The sequence below is a fragment of the Salmo salar genome, chromosome 01 (genome assembly GCF_965601325.2).
Source record: "Salmo salar chromosome 01, fSalSal1, whole genome shotgun sequence".
In the NCBI taxonomy this organism is placed as follows: Eukaryota; Metazoa; Chordata; class Actinopteri; order Salmoniformes; family Salmonidae; genus Salmo; species Salmo salar.
The window spans coordinates 84,485,600-84,506,509 of record NC_138291.1 but is presented as its reverse complement, the minus strand read 5'-3'; the positions used below and the strand labels follow the sequence as shown (position 1 = coordinate 84,506,509).

At 42.2% G+C, this 20,910-nt stretch overlaps 1 protein-coding gene across 1 annotated transcript; it reads right to left on the bottom strand.

The window, feature by feature from the left end:
• Positions 1-1,183: 1,183 nt before the first annotated feature.
• On the bottom strand, positions 1,184-20,248 carry LOC106612024 (ectonucleotide pyrophosphatase/phosphodiesterase family member 7). The gene is made up of 6 exons (XM_014212803.3): positions 19,734-20,248; positions 10,109-10,254; positions 9,288-9,920; positions 8,828-9,071; positions 3,248-3,365; positions 1,184-3,111 (listed from the first exon to the last, which is right to left on the bottom strand). The coding sequence occupies exons 1-6, from the start codon at positions 20,005-20,007 to the stop codon at positions 3,051-3,053; spliced, it is 1,476 nt and encodes a 491-aa protein (XP_014068278.2). The 5' UTR covers positions 20,008-20,248; the 3' UTR covers positions 1,184-3,050.
• Positions 20,249-20,910: the final 662 nt, after the last annotated feature.

Sequence of the window (20,910 nt, the reverse complement as noted above, 5' to 3'; positions counted from 1 at the left end):
CCTTGAGATGTTTCTACAACTTGATCGCAGTCCACCTGTGGTAAATTCAATTGATTGGACATGATTTGGAAAGGCACACACCTGTCTTTATAAGGTCGCAAAGTTGACAATGCATGTCAGACCAAAAACCAAGGCACGAGGTCAAAGGAATTGTCCGTAGAGCTCCGAGACAGGATTGTGTCAAGGCACAGATCTGGGAAAGGGTACTAAAACATTTCTGCAGCATTGAAGGTCCCCAAAACACAGCGGCCTCCATCATTCTTAAATGGAAGAAGTTTGGAACCACCAAGACTCCTCCTAGAGCTGGTCACCCGGCCAAACTGAGCAATCGGGGGAGAAGGGCCTTAGAGCTCCAGAGTTCCTCTGTGGAGATGGGAGAACCTTCCAGATGGACAACCATCTCTGCAGCACTCCACCAATCAGGCCTTTATGGTTGAGTGGCCAGACGGAAGCCACTCCTCAGTAATAAGGCACATGACTACCCGCTTGGAGTTTGCCAAAAGGCACCTAAAGGATTCTCAGGCCATGAGAAACAAGATTCGCTGGTCTGATGAAACCAAGATTTAACTATTTGGCCTGAATGCCAAGCGTCACGTCTGGAGGAAACCTGGCACCATCCCTACGGTGAAGCATGGTGGTGGAAGCAACATGCTGTGGGGATGTTTTTCAGCCGCAGGGACTGGTAGATTAGTCAGGATCGAGGCAACGATGAACAGAGCAAAATACAGAGATTCTTGATGAAAACCTGCTCCAGAGTGAAGGTTCACCTTCCAACAGGACAATGACCATAAGCACACAGCCAATACAATGCAGGAGTGGCTTCGGGACATGTCTCTGAATGTCCTTGAGTGGCCCAGCCAGAGCTTGGACATGACCTATAAATAGCTGTGCAGCGACGCTCCCCATCCAACCTGACAGAGTTTGAGAGGACATGCAGAGAAGAATGGGAGAAACTCCCCAAATACAGGTGTGCAAAGTTTGTAGCGCCATACCCAAGATGACTTGAGGCTGTAATTGCTGCCAAAGGTGCTTCAACAAAGTACTGAGTAAAGGATCTTAATACTTATGTAAATGTGATATTTAGTTTATTTTTTAATACGTTTGCAAAAAAATATATATACAGTGCCTTGCAAAAGTATTCACCCCCCTTGGCATTTTTCCTATTTTGTTGCATTACAACCTGTAATTTAAATGGATTTTTATTTGGATTTCATGTAATGGACATACACAACATAGTCCAAATTGGTGAAGTGAAAAAGATAACATGTTAAAAAAAAAATACTTTTCTCAACCGAAACACTCTAATGCACTTATCCTCTTGCTCAGTTGTGTAGCCGGGGCCTCCCACTCCTCTTTCCATTCTGGTTAGAGCCAGTTTGCGCTGTTCTGTGAAGGGAGTAGTACACAGAGTTGTACGAGATCTCCAGTTTCTTGGCAATTTCTCACATGGAATAGCCTTCCTTTCTCATAACAAGAATAGACTGACGAGCTTCAGAAGAAAGTTATTTGTTTCTGGCCATTTTGAGCCTGTAATCAAACCCACAAATGCTGATGCTCCAGATACTCAACTAGTCTAAAGGAGGACAGTTTATTGCTTCTTCAATCAGGACAACAGTTTTCAGCTGTGCCAACATATTTGCAAAAGGGGTTTCTAATGATCAATTTGCCTTTTAAAATGATAAACTTGGATTAGCTAACACAACGTGCCATTGGAACACAGAAGTGATGGTTGCTGATAATGGGCCTCTGTACGCCTATGTAGATATTCCCTAAAAAAGCAAAATCTGCCGTTTACAGCTACAATAGTCATTTACAACATTAACAATGTCTATTCTGTATTTCTGATCAATTTGATGTTATTTTAATGGACAAAAAAATTGGTTTTCTTTCAAAAACAAGGACATTTCTAAGTGACCCCAAACTTTTGAACGGTAGTGTAGTTACTGCAGTCAAAACATGCTGGAACTAAGCCAAAGTGCAGTAACTTTAGTTACTGCTGTTTGCCTTGGTTTCTACTTGTATTTTGCAGTTACTGCAAATTTCACATTCCATTTTCTCTGACTGAACAAAATTGAACCAGGACACATTGTCACAAGAATAAAATACAGATGCTACAGAGCCTGATTTCAGTCTTAACTCAATTTTGACCAAAAGGGTAGTTACTGCATTTTGCCGTTGTAGGGGAGATTAGTGTGTAAGCTTGCAGACTTGGGAGGCTGCAGGTTTTTTTCTTGGTGGCAATGTGACCTTTGGTTTATTTTTGTATATACAGTACTGTATTTCGGTCATCATTTAGAAATAACAATAATCTGATTGGGCAGCTGCACAGTAAAATCAATGGTGTACCTTTAACTCTGAAAGTGTAAAACATACACTATTCAGTGAACATATGAGTCCACTGTATCAAATCAAATCAAATTTATTTATATAGCCCTTCGTACATCAGCTGATATCTCAAAGTGCTGTACAGAAACCCAGCCTAAAACCCCAAACAGCAAGCAATGCATGTGAAAGAAGCACGGTGTACTGGTGTTAAAATAACACTTTTGAAAGTGTTAAATATTTAACTATGCTGCAGTGTTCCCCATTTAACTCAGTGTTCAAAGGAACTCGATTGTGGTGTTTGCATAGCTCTACTGTATAGCTCCAAGTTAAGGTTGCTATCTTCTGCATACATGCATCCGACACCTGGTCGCATACGCATACCTCTCACATTTATGCACACATAAAATCAGGTTACAGACCATGTAGCTACCAGGTTACAGACCATGTAGGCCTAAGACCCTTAGACATAACGAGTGCAGCAAAATCAATAAGCTTGTTATTGGTTTTGTAACATACTGTAGGGTTGAACCGGGTGTGGACATGAAGCCAGGGTTAGAGCTAGGGTTAGAGTTAGGGTGTTGGTATCCCTGATACACTGATACAGATTTATATTGCATTGGTATAAAAACGACATTCTATTTGGTTAAACTAGGACATTAGCACTCAAATCACACAGAAGCCCAATAACTTGTTAAACAAATGACTGCCCACAAAGGTAATGGTTTTCAAAAGGAGGTTTGTTTATCGGACTCTTTTTCATTGAGATCCTCGTGGGTGACTTCAGATCTGTAACAGAAAGTGAGAGGGCAAGATAGTAGTCAGTACTACAGACGTGTGATAGTCATGTAAAGATGTTGCTGAGACAGATTACAATAGAATAGAATACAATAAAAGAGCCCGAGGGCATTCAAATGTAGCCTACCTTTTGTCCATTTTAGTCCTTTTCAACATGGCATGAGCTGTGGTGACAACAAACACCAGAGCTAATATACCAGCAACCGATGACAGGCCGATGAAGACATCCCACTGGATGTCCCTGTCTAGAAAACATTTACAAATAAATTAGACTATCATAGTGCAGTGTACTACCAGGAGAAGCAGGACTGAATGCAGTGGGTGTATTCTGAGTGTGTACCACTGGACACACGTGCGCACGCACACACGCCTGCTCACACGCACACAAAGACAAACACAAACTTGAACCTTTTGTAATTTCAGAGTCTTTATGACAAGTTGTGCTACAATCTGTTCGTTGATACACAGCAAATTCTCAGTGTTAAATGAACACTGAAATTGTGAACCCGTATAGACACTGAAAAGTTAACACACTCCTTGGTGTAAAGCTTTATTTCCCAGAGTGCCAAACCTTTTGAGAGAATTTTAGAGTTACCACCCATGATTATATTTGTTAGTGAGAGACATGGTTCTTGCATTCAACCATTTTCAATCCTGTGGACTTCACCAAGTGAGATCCCAAGATAATGTTATCATTGAAATTGTATTATTAAACACAATACATATTTCATAAGGCCTCATTTTAAGGGCCTATGCTCTAAAACATAACAATTAATTCTGTAAATATTGAACTAACACTCTTTGGTGTAAAATAACTCCAGTGTTGGTGTTAATAACCAGAGCTAAACCAAAACCAAGCCCATCATTATCAGACTTCACAAAATGCTCTATCGCAGGTTGTTTTTATGAATTATCTGTTTCAATGTCTACGTTTTTTCATTTACATTAATTAATCAATCAATCTTATGCTTCTCAAATATAAATGACATACATTTTCTTAACTAATCCAATATGTTACTTTTATTTAATTCACCCTTTACTGAAAAGGTTGATCCAGTATATATTGTGACGACCCTCCCACTCTGTCTGCCGTATTCTCTCTCTTTGTTCTTGTTTCCTTATTAGGATGCAGGTGGGCGGAGTTGGAAGGGTCGTCAGCTAAATGGGAAGCACCTGGGCCCGGCTGTGTCCCAGGATAAATAGACCTCTTCCACAGTCATTGGGGAGACTCTCTCCATGCAGACACCTTGTTGGTTTTGGTTGTGTTAGTTGTGACTGACTGACTGACTGACTGACTGACTGACTGACTGACTGACTGACTGACTGACTGACTGACTGACTGACTGACTGACTGACTGACTGACTGACTGACTGACTGACTGACTGACTGACTGACTGACTGTTTTGGCACCCTTCAACACCCTGCATTATTACATTTATGCATGCAAACACTCACTTACACTACTGATTACACACACCATTGTTAATTACTTAGTTTACTTTATTTAATAAATATATATTTTTGATACTCCTGGTCTCCACGTTGTCTCCCTTTTGTTGCGAACTCTGAGCCGGTTTGTAAAAATATACTTTAGGTACTCTCAGATTTCAGTTTTCCCAACCCTGGCGGTCATTCTGAATGTGGTTGTGGGTGATAAAAAATTCTGAAGGTTGGATATCCCCAATATGGCTTGATATCAATAGGAATTACACAGCTTTGCAAGTCAGCATAATGTGACAGGTTGTGTGAATAACCCAACATGTTGGGTTGTTCAGATTACCCAAACATGGGTTAATTTAACCATTAACTGGGTTTTTAATTGGTTTCCTTCTGGGTTGACCAGCAGTCTTTTTAAAGGTCATGAACGGTCAAAATCATGTTTTTCATAAAATTGGACATTCGGATGATACTAGATCAAAGTATGATGACCAAAGTAAGAAAAATTACTGTTGCTTCTACATTGATAAAGTATTTTTTTGTTTGTTTTACCTTTATTTAACTAGGCAAGTCAGTTAAGAACAAATTCTTATTGATAAAGTTTGATCATAGTTACTGGTCCCCTCCCCCATGTCAATCAGATGGATTCAGGAGACTGGATTATTAAGGGGATAGGGTGACATCACCCTAATTCTAACTGTATTACACCAAAAGCAACATGATATTTTCTTACCTAGTGTAAATAAGTATTGCCTTGTAACCAACATTGGAGAAGGTGCGTTTGCGGAGGGGCGTGGTTTATATAGCTAAATAGCTACTCGACTGGTGCCAAAACTTGACTGTGGGGTGTCACAAATATAACTAAAAGTTTAGGCTATTCATCTATGGCACTATTAATTTGTGCCTGGTGTTAGCTAGTTAGTGGCTAGCTAGGTCTTCAGCCAGCATGGAACAAAAGGTGGGGGGTGTCGAAAAACTCAGAAGTTGTTGACATGTTAACACATCCCAGAGATAACATGTAGTGTCGTTTTGTTAGATAAAATCCTTTTTTATATCCCAAAAAGTCTGTATAGTTGGCACCATTGATTTGAGTAATCCAGTCATTCAACTTGCAGAGAAAGGAATCCGAAAACCACTGGTCATTCTTGGTTTGGTTTCCTACATAGGTTCTTGCATATTTAATTTTACAGACACAAAATGTTCCCACCTTGTCTAACGTGTTTTATTTTGTCGTCATTTGGAAATTTTGCCCGAAAAATGTGCTGTTTCCATCAAGTTTATCATATATGCATAGTCACTTTAACTATACATTCATGTACATACTACCTCAATTGGCCCGACCAACCAGTGCTCCCGCACATTGGCTAACCGGGATATCTGCATTGTGTCCCAGCCACCCACTACCCCCTGTTTACGCTACTGCTACTCACTGTTCATCATATATGCATAGTCACTTTAAGCATATCAATATGTACATACTACCTCAATCAGCCTGACTAACCGGTGTCTGTATGTAGCCTCGCTACTTTTATAGCCTCGCTACTGTATAGCCTCACTACTGTTTTTTCACTGTCTTTTTACTGTTGTTTTTATTTCTTTACTTACCTATTGTTCACCTAATACCTTTTTTGCACTATTGGTTAGAGCCTGTAAGTAAGCATTTCACTGTAAGGTCTACAGCTGTTGTATTCGGCGCACGTGACAAATAAACTTTGATTTGTTTTCATGCCTGTCAGGACATTTTTTATTTAACATGTACTTTACTTGCATAAAAATGTTGTATGGAGGGCCTGCGGAGTGGCGCAGCGGTCTAAGGCACTGCATTGCAGTGCTAGAGGTGTCACTACAGACCCAGGTTTGATCCCAGGCTGTGTCGCAGCTGGCTGTGACCGGGAGACCCATGAGGCAGCGCACAATTGACCCAGTGTTGTCTGGGTTAGGGGAGGATTTGGCAGGCCGGGATGTCCTTGTTCCATCGCCCTCTGCGACTCCTTGTTGTGGGCCGGGTGCATGTACGCTGACTACGGGCACCAGTTGTACGGTGTTTCCTCTGACACATTGGTGCGGCTGGCTTCTGGGTTAAGCAAGCAGTGCGGCTTGGCAGGATTGTGTTTCAGAGGACACATGGCTCTCGACCTTTGCCTCTCCTAAGTCCGTACGGGAGGTGCAGCGATGGGACAAGACTGTAACTACCAATTGGTGAGAAAAAGGTAGGATTGGAAACCTGGTTAGTGATGCAATTTCAATGTTGTTTGAGTTGCTTTGTGTATCACCAAATTAGCTTGAGATGATTTTAGTGCAACACTGCTCACTGCATCCAAGTGAGTTGAGCTGTCAGTCAAAGAGCTGTCAGTCAAGGTGAGCTCATGAATATAAGTTCCCCGCCCACTCAGTCTGTCTTCTCAAACTTCCTGGTAGTTAGAAGGAAAGCCATGAGAGAATTTTTATTTTTATTTAACTTTGAGCATTTTTATCCCCCAAAAAATATTATGATATTTTAGCCACTCAAAAGCCTATTTTAGATGGGAATTAGAATGTCTGTTCGGGACCTTAAATGATAACATATTCACTCAGAATCTCACTTGGTAAAGTACATAGGACTAAATTGGATGTATGCAACAAGGATGTCTCTGTCACTAACAAATTCAGTCATGTGGTAACTCTATAATTCTCATGAAAACCAAAGCACTCTGGGAAATATGCAAAAAAGCTTTACACAAATCAGTGTGCTAATTCAATAGTGTCTATATTGGTCCACACTTTAGTGTTCATTTAACACTGGGGAATTTGCTGTGTAGGACACAATCACATGGCGATCATCCTGTTAGATTACGTTCTCATATCAAGGCATAAAACAAGATATGGATCTGCAACATTTATTATCAGAATATGTTATAATGTTTATCAGATACATCTGCACGGGTTCAAGGTTTAGAACTAGCATTGGAAAGATTGTTATCATGGGATAGGCATTTGGTAGATCTTACTGATGTCCTGATCTATCCAAAACATGTTTCCCTATAAAGGCAAATGTTCAACAACATGAGATAAGGGCCATATAATTCCCTGGGTAAACTTGAGCAATGGGGTGTAAGAAAAAGACAGCTTATGATTCTGTCCTTGGTCAAGCTTAAATTCATTTCCTCAACATTTAAGCTGTTTGTTGTTGAATATTGATTACTAACCTGTTAACAGTTGATGTGTCACGTCCTGACCAGTATAAGGGTTATTTGTTATTGTAGTTTGGTCAGGACGTGGCAGAGGGTATTTTGTTTATGTGGTTCGGGGTGGTGATTTATTTAGTAGGGTGTTTGTTTAGTTAGTTCTGGGTTTTCGGGGGTTATGTTCTATGTTTGTATTTCTGTGGTTTCTAGTCTGTTGTATTTCTATGTCTAGTTGATTGGGGTTGGACTCTCAATTGGAGGCAGGTGTTTTCTAGTTGCCTCTGATTGAGAGTCCTATATATGGGTATGTGTTTGGTTAAGTGTTTGTGGGAGATTGTTCTTGGATTGCTGTGTTGCCTTCAAGACTGTTATTTTGTCGTTCATTGTTTTGTTATTTTTGTATACGTGTTTGTTTGGTTTTTCCCTTCTTTTCCTGTCAATAAAGAAGATGAGTATACATGTCCCTGCTGCGTTTTGGTCCTCTCCTTACGACAACCGTGACATGATGACAAATAAAAGCTCACTTTCATGTGTGTCACGTCCTGACCCTGGTATGAGGTCATTTTTCCCTAGTAGATTGGTCAGGGCGTGACAGGAGGGTGTTTTGTCTATGTGTTTTGGGTTTTCTGTTGTCTATGTGGGTGGTCTAGAGTTTCATTCTATGTTGTCATTTTCTATGTTGTGGCCAGGTATGGTTTCCAATCAGAGGCAGCTGTCTATCGTTGTCTCTGATTGGAAGCCATACTTAGGCAGCCTGTTTTTCATGGGGTTTTGTGGGTGGTTGTTTCCGTTTAGTCTAGTGTACCTGACGGGACTGTTGTTGGTCGTTTTGTTGCTGAAGTGTTTTCATTCAAATCTAAGAATGAGCACAATACACGCTGTGCCTTGGTCTCCATTCAACGACCCCTGTGAAAATGTGATCAAAATATGTTTCTCCATTATGAAGCCAAAAGTACAAAAGAGTAATGTAATTCCATTGGTAAACCCACTTAATGGGGAATAGGAAAAGTTTATAATTCTGTCCAAGCAGCATTCATGTTTTGAATATCCAATGTTGTTCTGCACATAAATATTCTGTCAATAAATTATAAACTAAAAGGCTTACTCTCATAGGATCCCTGGTCCTTCTTGGGAACCAGCATCTGGCGGGTGACCTCCAGGGACCCATCGTTGACCTCCGGTTTGATGCCCAGGAGGTGGCACATCAGCGGGTACACATTGACCGTCTCAAAGGGTCCCACAGCCAGGTTCTTCTGGAAGTCAGGCCCCGCAGCTCTGAAGAACGGCTTCATGTCCATCATCTGGTTATCATAGCCGTGCTCTCCCTTGTTGTACTGGACTGGGAAAAACTGTACAGATGATAATGAAAGAGTGCTTATAGGGTTTTAGTGCAGAGATTGCAATGGTTTTTGGTAACAGAACTTCAATGCATGCCATCAAGACAGTACGAAGAGAGTTTGTTCTGACCACATGACCTGATCTGGAAAAATTACGCCCATCTCCTGAGTAGAGTGTATAAAGAACAACAATATAGTACTGTTAGGACACTGTTTCGGCACACTCACGCCATTGATGACATATCCTTGATCAGCGAAGAGAATCAGGGGCAGGAGGCGAGGGTGGTTACTATAGTGAAGCCTACCAGGCATGTCCTCCTTCTTATACACATGCAGGTGAGGGTGGCCCCCTTTCAGGGCCTGGTACACCTTCTCCAGCATTCCCTCTTTGGGAAGAAGCATTCCTGATGGTCCATAATCCACCAGTTGGAACTTGATATCCCGGAAGTCAAATCCTGGAATCTTGGACAGGATGATCTCGTCGACCAGGCCATTCCGGAGCACAGTGGTCATTCCGTGATCAGCCGTGATAATGATGTTGAGCCGATCGGAGAGGCCGTGATTCCGGGTGGTATCACGGATGTATCCCACGGTCCGGTCCACTTGTTGGACCATCTCCCGGCGCTCCGGGGAATCTGGTCCATACTTGTGTCCCGTTGCATCTGGTTCACCGAAGTACAAAGACACAAAGTCTAGGTCCTCCTTGGAGAACCACTGACCAATCACCTTGTCGATATTGATCCTCCAGTCCGTCTCATTGTTGTGCTCATAGAAACGAGGTTCCACCTGGCTGACCTTTACTCTCTCACCTTTGTAGGTGGCGGCCGTACCGGGGAAGTGGAGGGAGCCTGCCTTCAGACCCTGCATGGCAGAGGAAGGGTGAAAATGATTCTAACCCTATTTATAACGGAGCTGTAATACATTACAATTATACAGTAGCTTCAGACCCACCAAGGGATGTGGAAGGAATTAAGAAAGGTATGAGAGAGAGAGAGAGAGAGAGAGAGTGATATTATTTGTGTGTGTGTGTTTGTGTGTGTTGCACCCACTTGTCTCTGCGCTGTTATCCAGATGGGAAGACTCCCGTTGTCCCAGTAGGAATCCACAAACTGGGTCATGTAGTACTGTTTCTTCTCCTGGGTCGTAGTGTTGAACCAAATATTGTGGATCACTCCATGGTTCTCTATGTACCGACCTGAGGAACAGAGACAAGCAACAAGCAGGAGGCAGTTCCATGGTTAGAGACCTTATAAGTGGGGCTGTGAATGTGGTGTTGATAGACCTCCATTGTCTTGTTGGCTTATAATAGGCCAATAGGACCATGGACACTCATTCATCTCTTCTGGAGCCGGATGGGTTGCAGAATGGTGTCTGTCACAAAGTAAATTATAGCCTAATAGTAATCAGACTCTGGCGTTTGTTATATCATAATGTCTTAAACACAGAATGTTAACTTGCTTTAGCAATATTTTACACTGGGTACACCAAATATTCGAAACATCTTCCTAATATTGAGCTCCATCCCTTTTGCCCTCAGAACAGCGTAAATTCGTTGGGGCATGGACTCTACAAGGTGTCAAGAGCGTTCCACAGGGACGCTGGCCAATATTCCCTCAAATTTGTTTTGGCACAAAGAACATTTCAGGTATGCTGAGCGCAAACTTGAAAAGTAATAACATTTTCTGCAACTTCCGGCCCTTTTTACTGTGACCACTGAGGCTACCCCCTTTAAGTTACAAGTAGGCTACTGTGGCTATTTGATCATAATGTAGGTGTACCAGAGTGGACTACCATCAAAAACAATGGAGAAAAACGCATCACATAACATTTTAACATGGAAATATCTGTTCTATCATTCAGCCTACAGTAGCAGCCAATGTGTGGTGTTCAACACTAACATTCTTTGAGACTTTTGAAAAAAAAAACCTGCAGGGATTGAAATTAACCTGTTTATCCACTTGTCCTTCAGTCAAGGAGGTGACTAAAAATGTTGTTTCTGATGCAAGAAACCACTGTACAAAATAAAATTCATTGTTATTCACATACCATTATTACAGAAAATCAGACAAATTATGTTCTGCCTATTGGCTACTTAGCTTATTCAAGGCTGTCTTAAAATAAAACAAATTCCCCTTTAAGACATAAAAAAGCTCTTTACCTGACTCGCTTTTCAAAGATGGATCCACATTTTGTGCTCGTTTGAAGCAACCACTCCCCAATTGTTGACTAGAAATTATCTATAACTGAGCTAATAACTCACTAACTAGCAAAGAATATGAACAAATGTGCACACGTGGTTACATGCAGCTCTCACTTTGATCTCAAAACAAGCGCATCTACTTGTGACAGCTCATACTGTAGCCTAAACACAGTCCAGTTCAAAGTGAATGGCACAGATCCATATATGGCAATGACTATCTGCAAATAGGCCGACTGCAGCTCTGATTGGTTATGGCGCACTGGTCTGTGTAGAGTACTGGTCTGTGTAGAATACTACCCTGAGTCATGCTTGTCAATGCAATATAATCCTATTCCAATTTAGAGTACAAGCATGAGTCATGCCTTTCGATGCAATGGAATCCTACTCCAATGCGCTCTGCCTACAAGAAAATCTCTTGCACAGTTAGTTTTGCATACAAAATCTTGCATAGTTTGTTTTGTTTCGGTATATTACATTGAAAGTGGCTAATATTGCATTGATTTGATCACAATTCCAACAGTAGAGCGAAACGTTGACAGTGTTGACTAAAGGGGAAAACTGTAGAAAGTTGAGTGAATTTCAATCTCGTGCTTCTCTGCACAGGCTCATATTTCTTCTGCACAGCAGTCAGAGGGGAGCTGCATGTCCATGCGCAGCTTAGAGGGAACATTGATGCTGGCCTATGTTGACTCCAATGCGGCCGAGAGTTGTGTCAAGTTGGATGGATGTCCTATTCTTGATAGACACTGGAAAGTTGGAGTTGCAGTTCTTGACACACCTCGTTCAAAGGCACTGTTGTCTTGCCCATTCATTCTCAATGGCACACCTACACAATCCATGTCTCAATTGTCTCAACATTTAAAAATCCTTCTTTAACCTGTCTCCTTCCCTTCAGCTACACTGATTGAAGTGGATTTAACAAGTGACATCAATAAGGGATCATAACTTTCACTTGGTCAGTCTATGTCATGGAAAGAGCAGGGGTTCTTAATGTTTTATATTTATTTTACTAGGCAAGTCAGTTAAGAACAAATTCTTATTTTCAATGATGGCCTAGGAATGATGGCCTAGGAACTGCCTTGTTCAGGAGCAGGAACAGTTCACAGGCACATCACCACAAGGCCTATTTTACCCGAATAAGAAGCCATTCAGCAATTGGTTTTGGCTTAGAAAATAATTGTGTGTTTATGTTTAGGTGATTTGGGTAGACTTGCTCTAGGCCTATGAGGCTACTGGCTTAATTGGGCTATAGACAATGCTTCCCTGTGTTTTTTTTTCAGGGCTGTCACCTGTAGTAGAACAATCCATGAGTCAAACATCTGTTAAGACTTGTTGCTAGACTATTTTAGACCAAATAATTTTTTATCAGGGTGTTACTTTTGGACTTCTATGTTGATAAAATGTTGCAGACAGTGGTTACAAGCAATTGTAAAGCCCATGTTTTAATATATGTTTTGGGGAGATTTCAATCAAACGATTCTGTTACAAAACGTTTCTTAAACGGAAGCAAACAGAATGAAACGTGGAGGTGACCTACCTGAATTTGTCCAATAGAAACTCTTGTTTTGCTCTGTTTGCTTCCATTTGGTTCTTAAATGGTAAACGGTTTACGTAAGGAATACACCCCAGGGTTGTGAAGAAGTTGCTTGCGGGTCTCGATGGTGCACGCACATGCTCCATGTAGAAGTGTTGTATTTCGTCCTGTCAGCAAATCTTAAAAATGAAACATTGTTTCCAATTTTGATAGTAGACTTTTGATGGTAGCTAAACTGTTATGCCAACTGTGGCAGACCAGGGGGTTTGGTCAAGACGTTTACACAGATCAGACACAGACAGAGTATGATTAGCTCGGTTTCAAGGGTGTTTATTAAATAATAAATCAAAAAGAAAAGGTCTCCCCCATGAGACCCTCTCCGGGATACCGTCTTCTGGGCTCCAGGTCTTGCTGTATCCTGTCGGGCACACAAACTCAACTCCCTCGTCTTAGCTCCGGTATATGGAAGTCACCTCAGTTCCCCCAGTCCTCCCCTGTGTGCTGCCCTTCTGGCAGTTTTATGGGGCTTGTACAGCTGATGAGCAATCAGCCCTTGATTACTCACCAACTCCCCAATCAGCCCCAATTAGTCCTGGGTGGAGAGCCCGTCGAGACCTGGCACGTCCAGCAGATGTATACTCCGTCTGTCACCAGGCCTCGACGAGTTTCCCCCTGGTGGCTTACCTGCTGTGGCTGACCTTTGTGTCCTTACAGACCAGGGGAGCATGGTCCGTGACCAGGGTGAAGTGGGTACCCAACAGGTAATACTTGAATGTTTAGCACCCACTTCACCATTAGACACTCTTTCTCCACAATGGCCGAAAGTAAGTTCCTGGCAACATGGCACGTACCATACAAGGTGGTCGAGAAGATGGGACCTGTCAATTACCGCATACGGCAACCGGGGAGACGGAAACCTCAACAGATTTACCACATAAACCTGTTATAGAAGTGGCACGAGAGGACAGCCTTGGCCAGTTGGGGGCCATTATCGCTAACGAGTTGCATTGGCAAGCCGAAGCGACTGAAGATTGACCGTAGCTCTTCGATGGTTCTCTCTGCTGAGGTGCTCTTCATCACTGTGACCTCAGGCCATTTGCTGTGTGCGTCAACAACGACTAAGAACATACGATCCTTCAGTGGGCCTGCATAGTCTATGTGGACTCGCTGCCAAGGCTCCTCTGGGAAGTCCCATGGGTGTAGTGGTGCTAGCTGAGGCATGTTCCTCATCTTTTGACATGCAGAACATGACTTGACCCTGTCTTCGATAGGTGCGTCCAAACCTGGCCACCAAAAGTAGCTCCTTCATTTTCACCATGCCACAGTGCCCTGAATGGAGTTCTTCAAGCACCTGCCTTCTCAGTGGCGGCGGTATGATGACTCGAAAACCCCATAGCAAGCATCCAAACTGAACTGTGAGCTGGTTTCTCCTCACTAGGTAATGTTGTAGGCTGTCCGACAGCTTCTTTTCCACGAGTGACAATGTCCACGACCTCAGACATCACTGGATCAGTGTGGGTGAACTTTTTTACCTCGACAGATGTAACTGGGGCATTCGTCACTTCCTTGAAGTAGTAGATTTCAGTTTGGGAGTGCTCAGTGTGTGCGAAAGGTAAGGAAAGCCTTGAGAGGCTGCTCAGACCTTCTGTACTTGATATCGTACTGGTGAGCAGATAACAATAATGCCCATCGCTGCATGCGGCTGGCTGCAAGCGACGGAATGCCGGTGTGGGGACCAAAGACAGAGGTGAGGGGTCTATGGTCCGTCAGCAGTGGGATTCGTCGGCCAAACAGAAACTGATGAAATTTCTTAACTTCAAACACAATGGTGAGTGCTTCACGCTCTATCTGTGCATAATTGCTCTCGGCATTACTTAAGGTCCGTGATGCGAAAGCAATTGGCCTGTCTTCACCTGATAGCATGATTTGTGAGACAACCGCACCAACGCCATAAGGCGATGCATCACATGCCAACTGCAATGGAAAGTTGGGGTTGAAGTGGGTTAGGGCCTCTGACTGAGCTAAGGCTGTTTTCACTTGAAGGCCTCCTCACATCTGTCTGTCCACTTCCAGTTTGGTTTTGTTCAAAAGTTCATGCAGTGGCTTTAACATGTTAGCTAGGTTTGGCACAAACTTTGCGTAGTATGTCAGTAGACCTAAGAATGATCTCAGCTGACTCACGTTCTGTGGGGATGGAGTTTCCGCAACGACCTTCACCTTCGATGGCACCTTGTGGAGCCCCGAACTGTCGATGACGTGGCCCAGGTACTCAACAAAGGGCCGGATTTGCATTTGTCCTTCCGGACCCTCAGACCATACTCCTCCAATCTCTGTAGTGTAGCGTTCAGGTTTCTCATGTGCTCCTACTCGTCTTTACTGGTGATGAGTAGATCATCGAGGTAACATTGGACCCCAGTAAGCCTGCTCAGTATCTGGTCCATAGCTCTCTGAAACAAGGCTGGAGCTGAGGTGATTCCAAAAGGAAGCCTCCGGTACCTGTACAGTCCTTTGTGAGTCACCATGATCAACAGTTCTTGTGACTCTTGGTCCACATGCATCTGTAGATAGACTTATGTCAGGCCTATCTTACTGAATATTTGTCCTCCAGCTAAACCAGAAAAGAGGTTGTCAATAAAGGGTAGTGGATATTTTTCAGCAGCCAAGACTGGGTTAATGGTGAATTTGAAATCACCACTGAGTCTGAGTGATCCATCTTTTTTTATGACTGGAACAGAGGGTGTAGCCCATTCACTAACATTTACTGGATCCAATACTCCACTCTCGACTAGTCTGTTTAGCTCAATTTTAACTTTTGGTTTTAAGGCGTATGGGACAGGTCTAGCTTTGAAGCATTTTGGCTTGCTGTCTGGTTTCACGGTCAGTTTAACTGTTATGTCCTTCATACTGCCAAGTTCTCATTTGAACACATCCGCGTGTTTCCTCAATATCCCTTGTAGGTTTGTGTCCTCTTTTGCCACCATGTGAATTCCTGCCAGTTTAGTTTGATCTTTTCCAGCCATGTGTGTCCTAGCAATGCTGGATGGTTGCCTTTCACAATGTAGAGTGGTAGCTTTACCTTCTGTTTGTTGAGCTCCACTGTAACAATCACGCTTCCTCTCACTGGAACAATCTCACTGGTGTATGTTTTCAGCGTCATCTTTGTGGGCTGTAGTGTGAGGTGATGTAGTTTCTCCTGGTATACAGCCTCAGACAGCAAAGATATGGCTGCTCCTGTGTCCACTTGCATCCGTACTGCGTTTCCATCCAGTAGCGGTGTCACCCAGTACCCATGTCCATTGTCTGAGATGGACAAAACATGCAAAGATTCTTCCCCTTCAGACAGGGTATCACTTTGTTCATCCTCTGTGTGCTCCATTTTATGCACTTTCTTTTTGTACTCCCTGAAGTCCCTTTTCCTTTGTTCAGTACTTATGTTTGATTGTCTCTTTTTGTTTTTACATGCATGTTCGATTTGACTCTTTTTTCCACAACTTCTGCTGTCTAAGTCTTTGCACCAACACTCTTCTGCTTGGTGACCTGGTTTCCAACAGCGATAGCCTGGCTTGCCACCTCCTGCCTTGTTTTTTAACTCCGTAGACACCTTGTGCACTTGGGTCGATGCACTTAGCTGTTGTGCGTCTTTATTTGCCATTTCCATTGACGTACTCACTTCTATTGCTCTCTGCAATGTTAACCTGTTGGGGATAGGGGGCAGTATTTGCACGGCCGGATAAAAAACGTACCCGATTTAATCTGGTTACTACTCCTGCCCAGTAACTACAATATGCATATAATTGATTTGGATAGAAAACACCCTAAAGTTTCTAAAACTGTTTGAATGGTGTCTGTGAGTATAACAGAACTCATTTGGCAGGCCAAAACCTGAGAAGATTCCAAACAGGAAGTGCCCTCTCTGACCATTTCTTGGCCTTCTTTGTCATCTCTATCCAAAACAATGGATCTCTGCTGTAACGTGACATTTTCTAATGCTCCCATAGGCTCTCAGAAGGCGCCAGAACGTTGAATGATGACTTTGCAGCCCATGGCTGAAAAACAGTAGCGCATTTGGTAAGTGGTCGATCTGAGAACAATGAGACGGGCGCGTGCGTGCACGAGACGACTCCATGTTTACATTTTCAGTCTTTGAACGAAAACAACGACTCCCGGTTGGAATATTATCGCTATTTTACGAGAAAAATCACATAAAAATGGATTTTAAACAGCGTTTGACATGCTTCGAAGTACGGTAATGGAATATTTTTAAATGTTTTGTCACGAAACGCGCCGGGCGCGTCACCCTTCGTTACCCTTCGGATAGTGTCTTGAACGCACGAACAAAACGCCGCTATTTGGATATAACTATGGATTATTTGGAACCAAACCAACATTTGTTGTTTAAGTAGAAGTCCTGGGAGTGCATTCTGACGAAGAACAGCAAAGGTAATCCAATTTTTCTTATAGTAAATCTGAGTTTGGTGAGTACCAAACTTGGTGGGTGTCAAAATAGCTAGCCTGTGATGGCCGGGCTATCTACTCAGAATATTGCAAAATGTGCTTTCACTGAAAAGCTATTTTAAAATCGGACACTGCGATTGCATAAAGGAGTTCTGTATCTATAATTCTTAAAATAATTATGTTTTTTGTGAACGTTTATCGTGAGTAATTTAGTAAATTCACCGGAAGTGTTCGGTGGGAATGCTAGTCACATGCTAATGTAAAAAGCTGTTTTTTGATATAAATATGAACTTGATTGAACAAAACATGCATGTATTGTATAACATAATGTCCTAGGAGTGTCATCTGATGAAGATCATCAAAGGTTAGTGCTGCATTTAGCTGTGGTTTTGGTTTTTGTGACATTATATGCTAGCTTGAAAAATGGGTGTCTGATTATTTCTGGCTGGGTACTCTGCTGACATAATCTAATGTTTTGCTTTCGTTGTAAAGCCTTTTTGAAATCGGACAGTGTGGTTAGATTAACGAGAGTCTTTAAAATGGTGTAAAATAGTCATATGTTTGAGAAATTGAAGTAATAGCATTTCTAAGGTATTTGAATATCGCGCCACGGGATTCCACTAGCCCAGAGAGGTTAAGTTACTCTCAGTCAAAAAGGCGTTTCTGAATTGCCTCGCTGCTCATGCCACACTAACCTATCACGTATAGTGTCACTCAGTATTCGCCCAAATTCACAGTGTTCAGATAACTGTTTCAATACAGCCACAAACTGAGAGATTGATTCCCCCTCCTCTTGATTTCTCTTATGAAACCTGAATCTCTCTGCGATTATCAGTGGTTTGGAGAATAATGTCCTTTAAAGGTAGCCACAGTTTCATCATATGATTTATCACCAGGTTTTTCAGGCGTTACTAGGCTGTGCAGTAGATTTATGTTTTTCTTCCCATAACAGTCAAAATGTTGGCACAACGACTTCTGCTTTAATTCCATTTGCCAACAAAAAGTACTCAAAACGTTCTGTGCAAGAACTCCATTGTTCCACAGATTCATCAAATTTTCCTATATTTCCAACCAATGCAGACATTTTCAGTTTATTTTTCTTTCTTACACTTTTCAAATGGTCCCTTACTCCCAGACCCTTTTTTTAGTCTTTTAACTCATGATGACTTCACTTTCTCCCTCAGCGAAACTTTTCCTATCCCTCGAGCCTCTCGTTGCTGTGACATCAAAAGCTAGCTAGCTTCACTTGACTGGCTAGCTCCACGTTTTGTTTGCGTCTTTCTACAGTGGAAGAAATTATGAATTTAACTCAGACTTTCGGCCGAAGATAATGAGCACAAATGTGAGAATGTTTCTTCCTCGTCGCCAGTTTTGTTGTAAAGCACACTGTATTACTTTAACAACTAATATAAGGACAGGACATGAGACGGGAGTAGAAATTAACGTTGGCATTGTTTAATGCGTTTCACAGGAAGAACATTTCAAGTACTTCAATGTAGGTAAGCAAGGGGGGGTTACAGGTGCCTTAAAGGGACAAAACTACTACATATAATGATATGATAAAATTATATCTTTACATCAATATATATAATTTTTAATAAGTCCAGAAATCGATGTACAGTGGCAACTCTATCAAAAGTGTGCGAGTTTGAGCATGTGTCCATTAGGCCTATGGATTTTATTTTAATCAGCATGAATTACATTCAGCAATAAAAGCCCAATTTTTATTCCATAGGCTGGGATCCGCACTATGCAGCTGTTGCAAGAGTGCATTTTTCACTCGCTGTCCACTGGTTTCAAAAACAATGATTGATAGGCAGCTTAAACTTCTTGAATTCAACCATTATTGGGTTCAAATACACATTTAGATTTCTGAACAGCCATCCACAACAACCACCATCCATCCGTATGGCGCAAATAGCTAAATGAGAGAGCAGCAGTATGACTCACGTCAATGCGCTTTGTAGATATCACTTACGCTATGTAGATATCAACAATAAGTAATATCCATATCGCTGTAAACTACACCACTGCTCTCATTCTTACCTGCAAGCGTTTATTGAAATTGGATAATGTTTGGATGACGACAGCAGTCGCACCATTGGAAGACATAGTTTGGACTGTACAGCAGCCTACAAAAGCCTATTCCTGCTCTTTTCCTGCAATCCATCAAACACATTTGGTGTCTCATCATAGCGGCCTCTGACTTGTGATCAGACATGCTCAGGTGGAACAAACTTAAATTTGCGCCTTTTTTCAATGCTGATTTGAATGTTATTGACAAAACAGAGAAGTGTAAAATATTTTTTTCGTGAACATCCTTTCGGAATTTAAAAGTAATCCTTCATGTAATCATCTAGTTAAAAAAAAATATCTGTAATCTCATTACAATATTTTTGCTGGTAATATAACGGATTACAGTTACCGTTTTTTTTGTAATCCCTTACATGTAATTCGTTACTCCCCAACCCTGGCAATAGTTTACCTGTGAGCAGGGTGAAGTGTGTGGGGCTGGTGATGGTGAGGTAGGGGGGTGTGACGTAGGCAGCCCTGACGCCGTCCCGGCCCATCGTGTCCAAATGAGGGGTGTCCACGTCCCTGTCATAGTCCCAACGGAACCCATCGAATGAGATGAGCAGCAGCTTGTTGTTTCTGGAGCTCCTGTGGGGAGAATCCACTCCAGGGAGGGAGCCTTGGTGTGGGGCAGCCAGAGAGGGAGAGAGAGCCAGTAGGCTGAGGAGACCTAGCCTTAACAGCATGCCTTAAGCTACAGGGTCACCTCAGGAAGACAGTCAATGGTGATATGTCCCACAATAACCAACAATATGTCCAAAACACTTTGTAGTTGCACCAGAGTCCAAGCAAAACTCCCAACTCTAAGCCGTCTGACTCTAACCTCTAGCTCACTACTCTGAGCACCAGCACTACTGACTGACAGACTCTGTCCTGTAGCTTCCTACCCTTCAACTGACTATGTGCAATCACACTCTGATTCACTTCATACCTAGCGAGATAAAGAGAGAACACACTCACTGCATGCTGCGAGAGATAAGATATTATTTTATCTCTCTCACCCTATCGCTATCAGAGCATAAATCCACCTTTTGAGGTTTATTATACAGGCCTTGTTCTATTACCTCCTGTCTTATCTTCTCATCACCACTATTACAGTTATAAGGTTCATCTAAATTGATCTGAGGTTGTGTGTGTGTGCTTATTTTTTTGAATAGTTGTATTTTAGTTTAGTCATTATAGCCTTCTTTTATGTATGAATTATTTTTATGACCAAAAGTAGGATAACCTTTTTTTCTAATAACCTCTATTCCCCACCAGGTGGGGACAGTACTTCATTGATGATACATGGGATGCTGTTGAACTCTGCAGTCTGTCAGCTGTAACTGGAACTCACTGCTGGAGTTTCTGGGGTGCATTTAGTAGTCGCATTTAGTAGTTGCAGACCGCAGCAAAACATTTTGCAATGGAAACCGTTAACTCCAAATGGAAAACATTTTGCAACGAAAACTAGAGTTGTTATTGGACAAATTCAGCTAGGTTTCTCCCCGTTTTGTTCTGTTTGCTTCCATTTGTTTATCTTTGGTTCTGTTTGGTTCCTAGTGAATACACCCCAGGTAATCCCCACCTCCTCGCAGATATCCTCAACT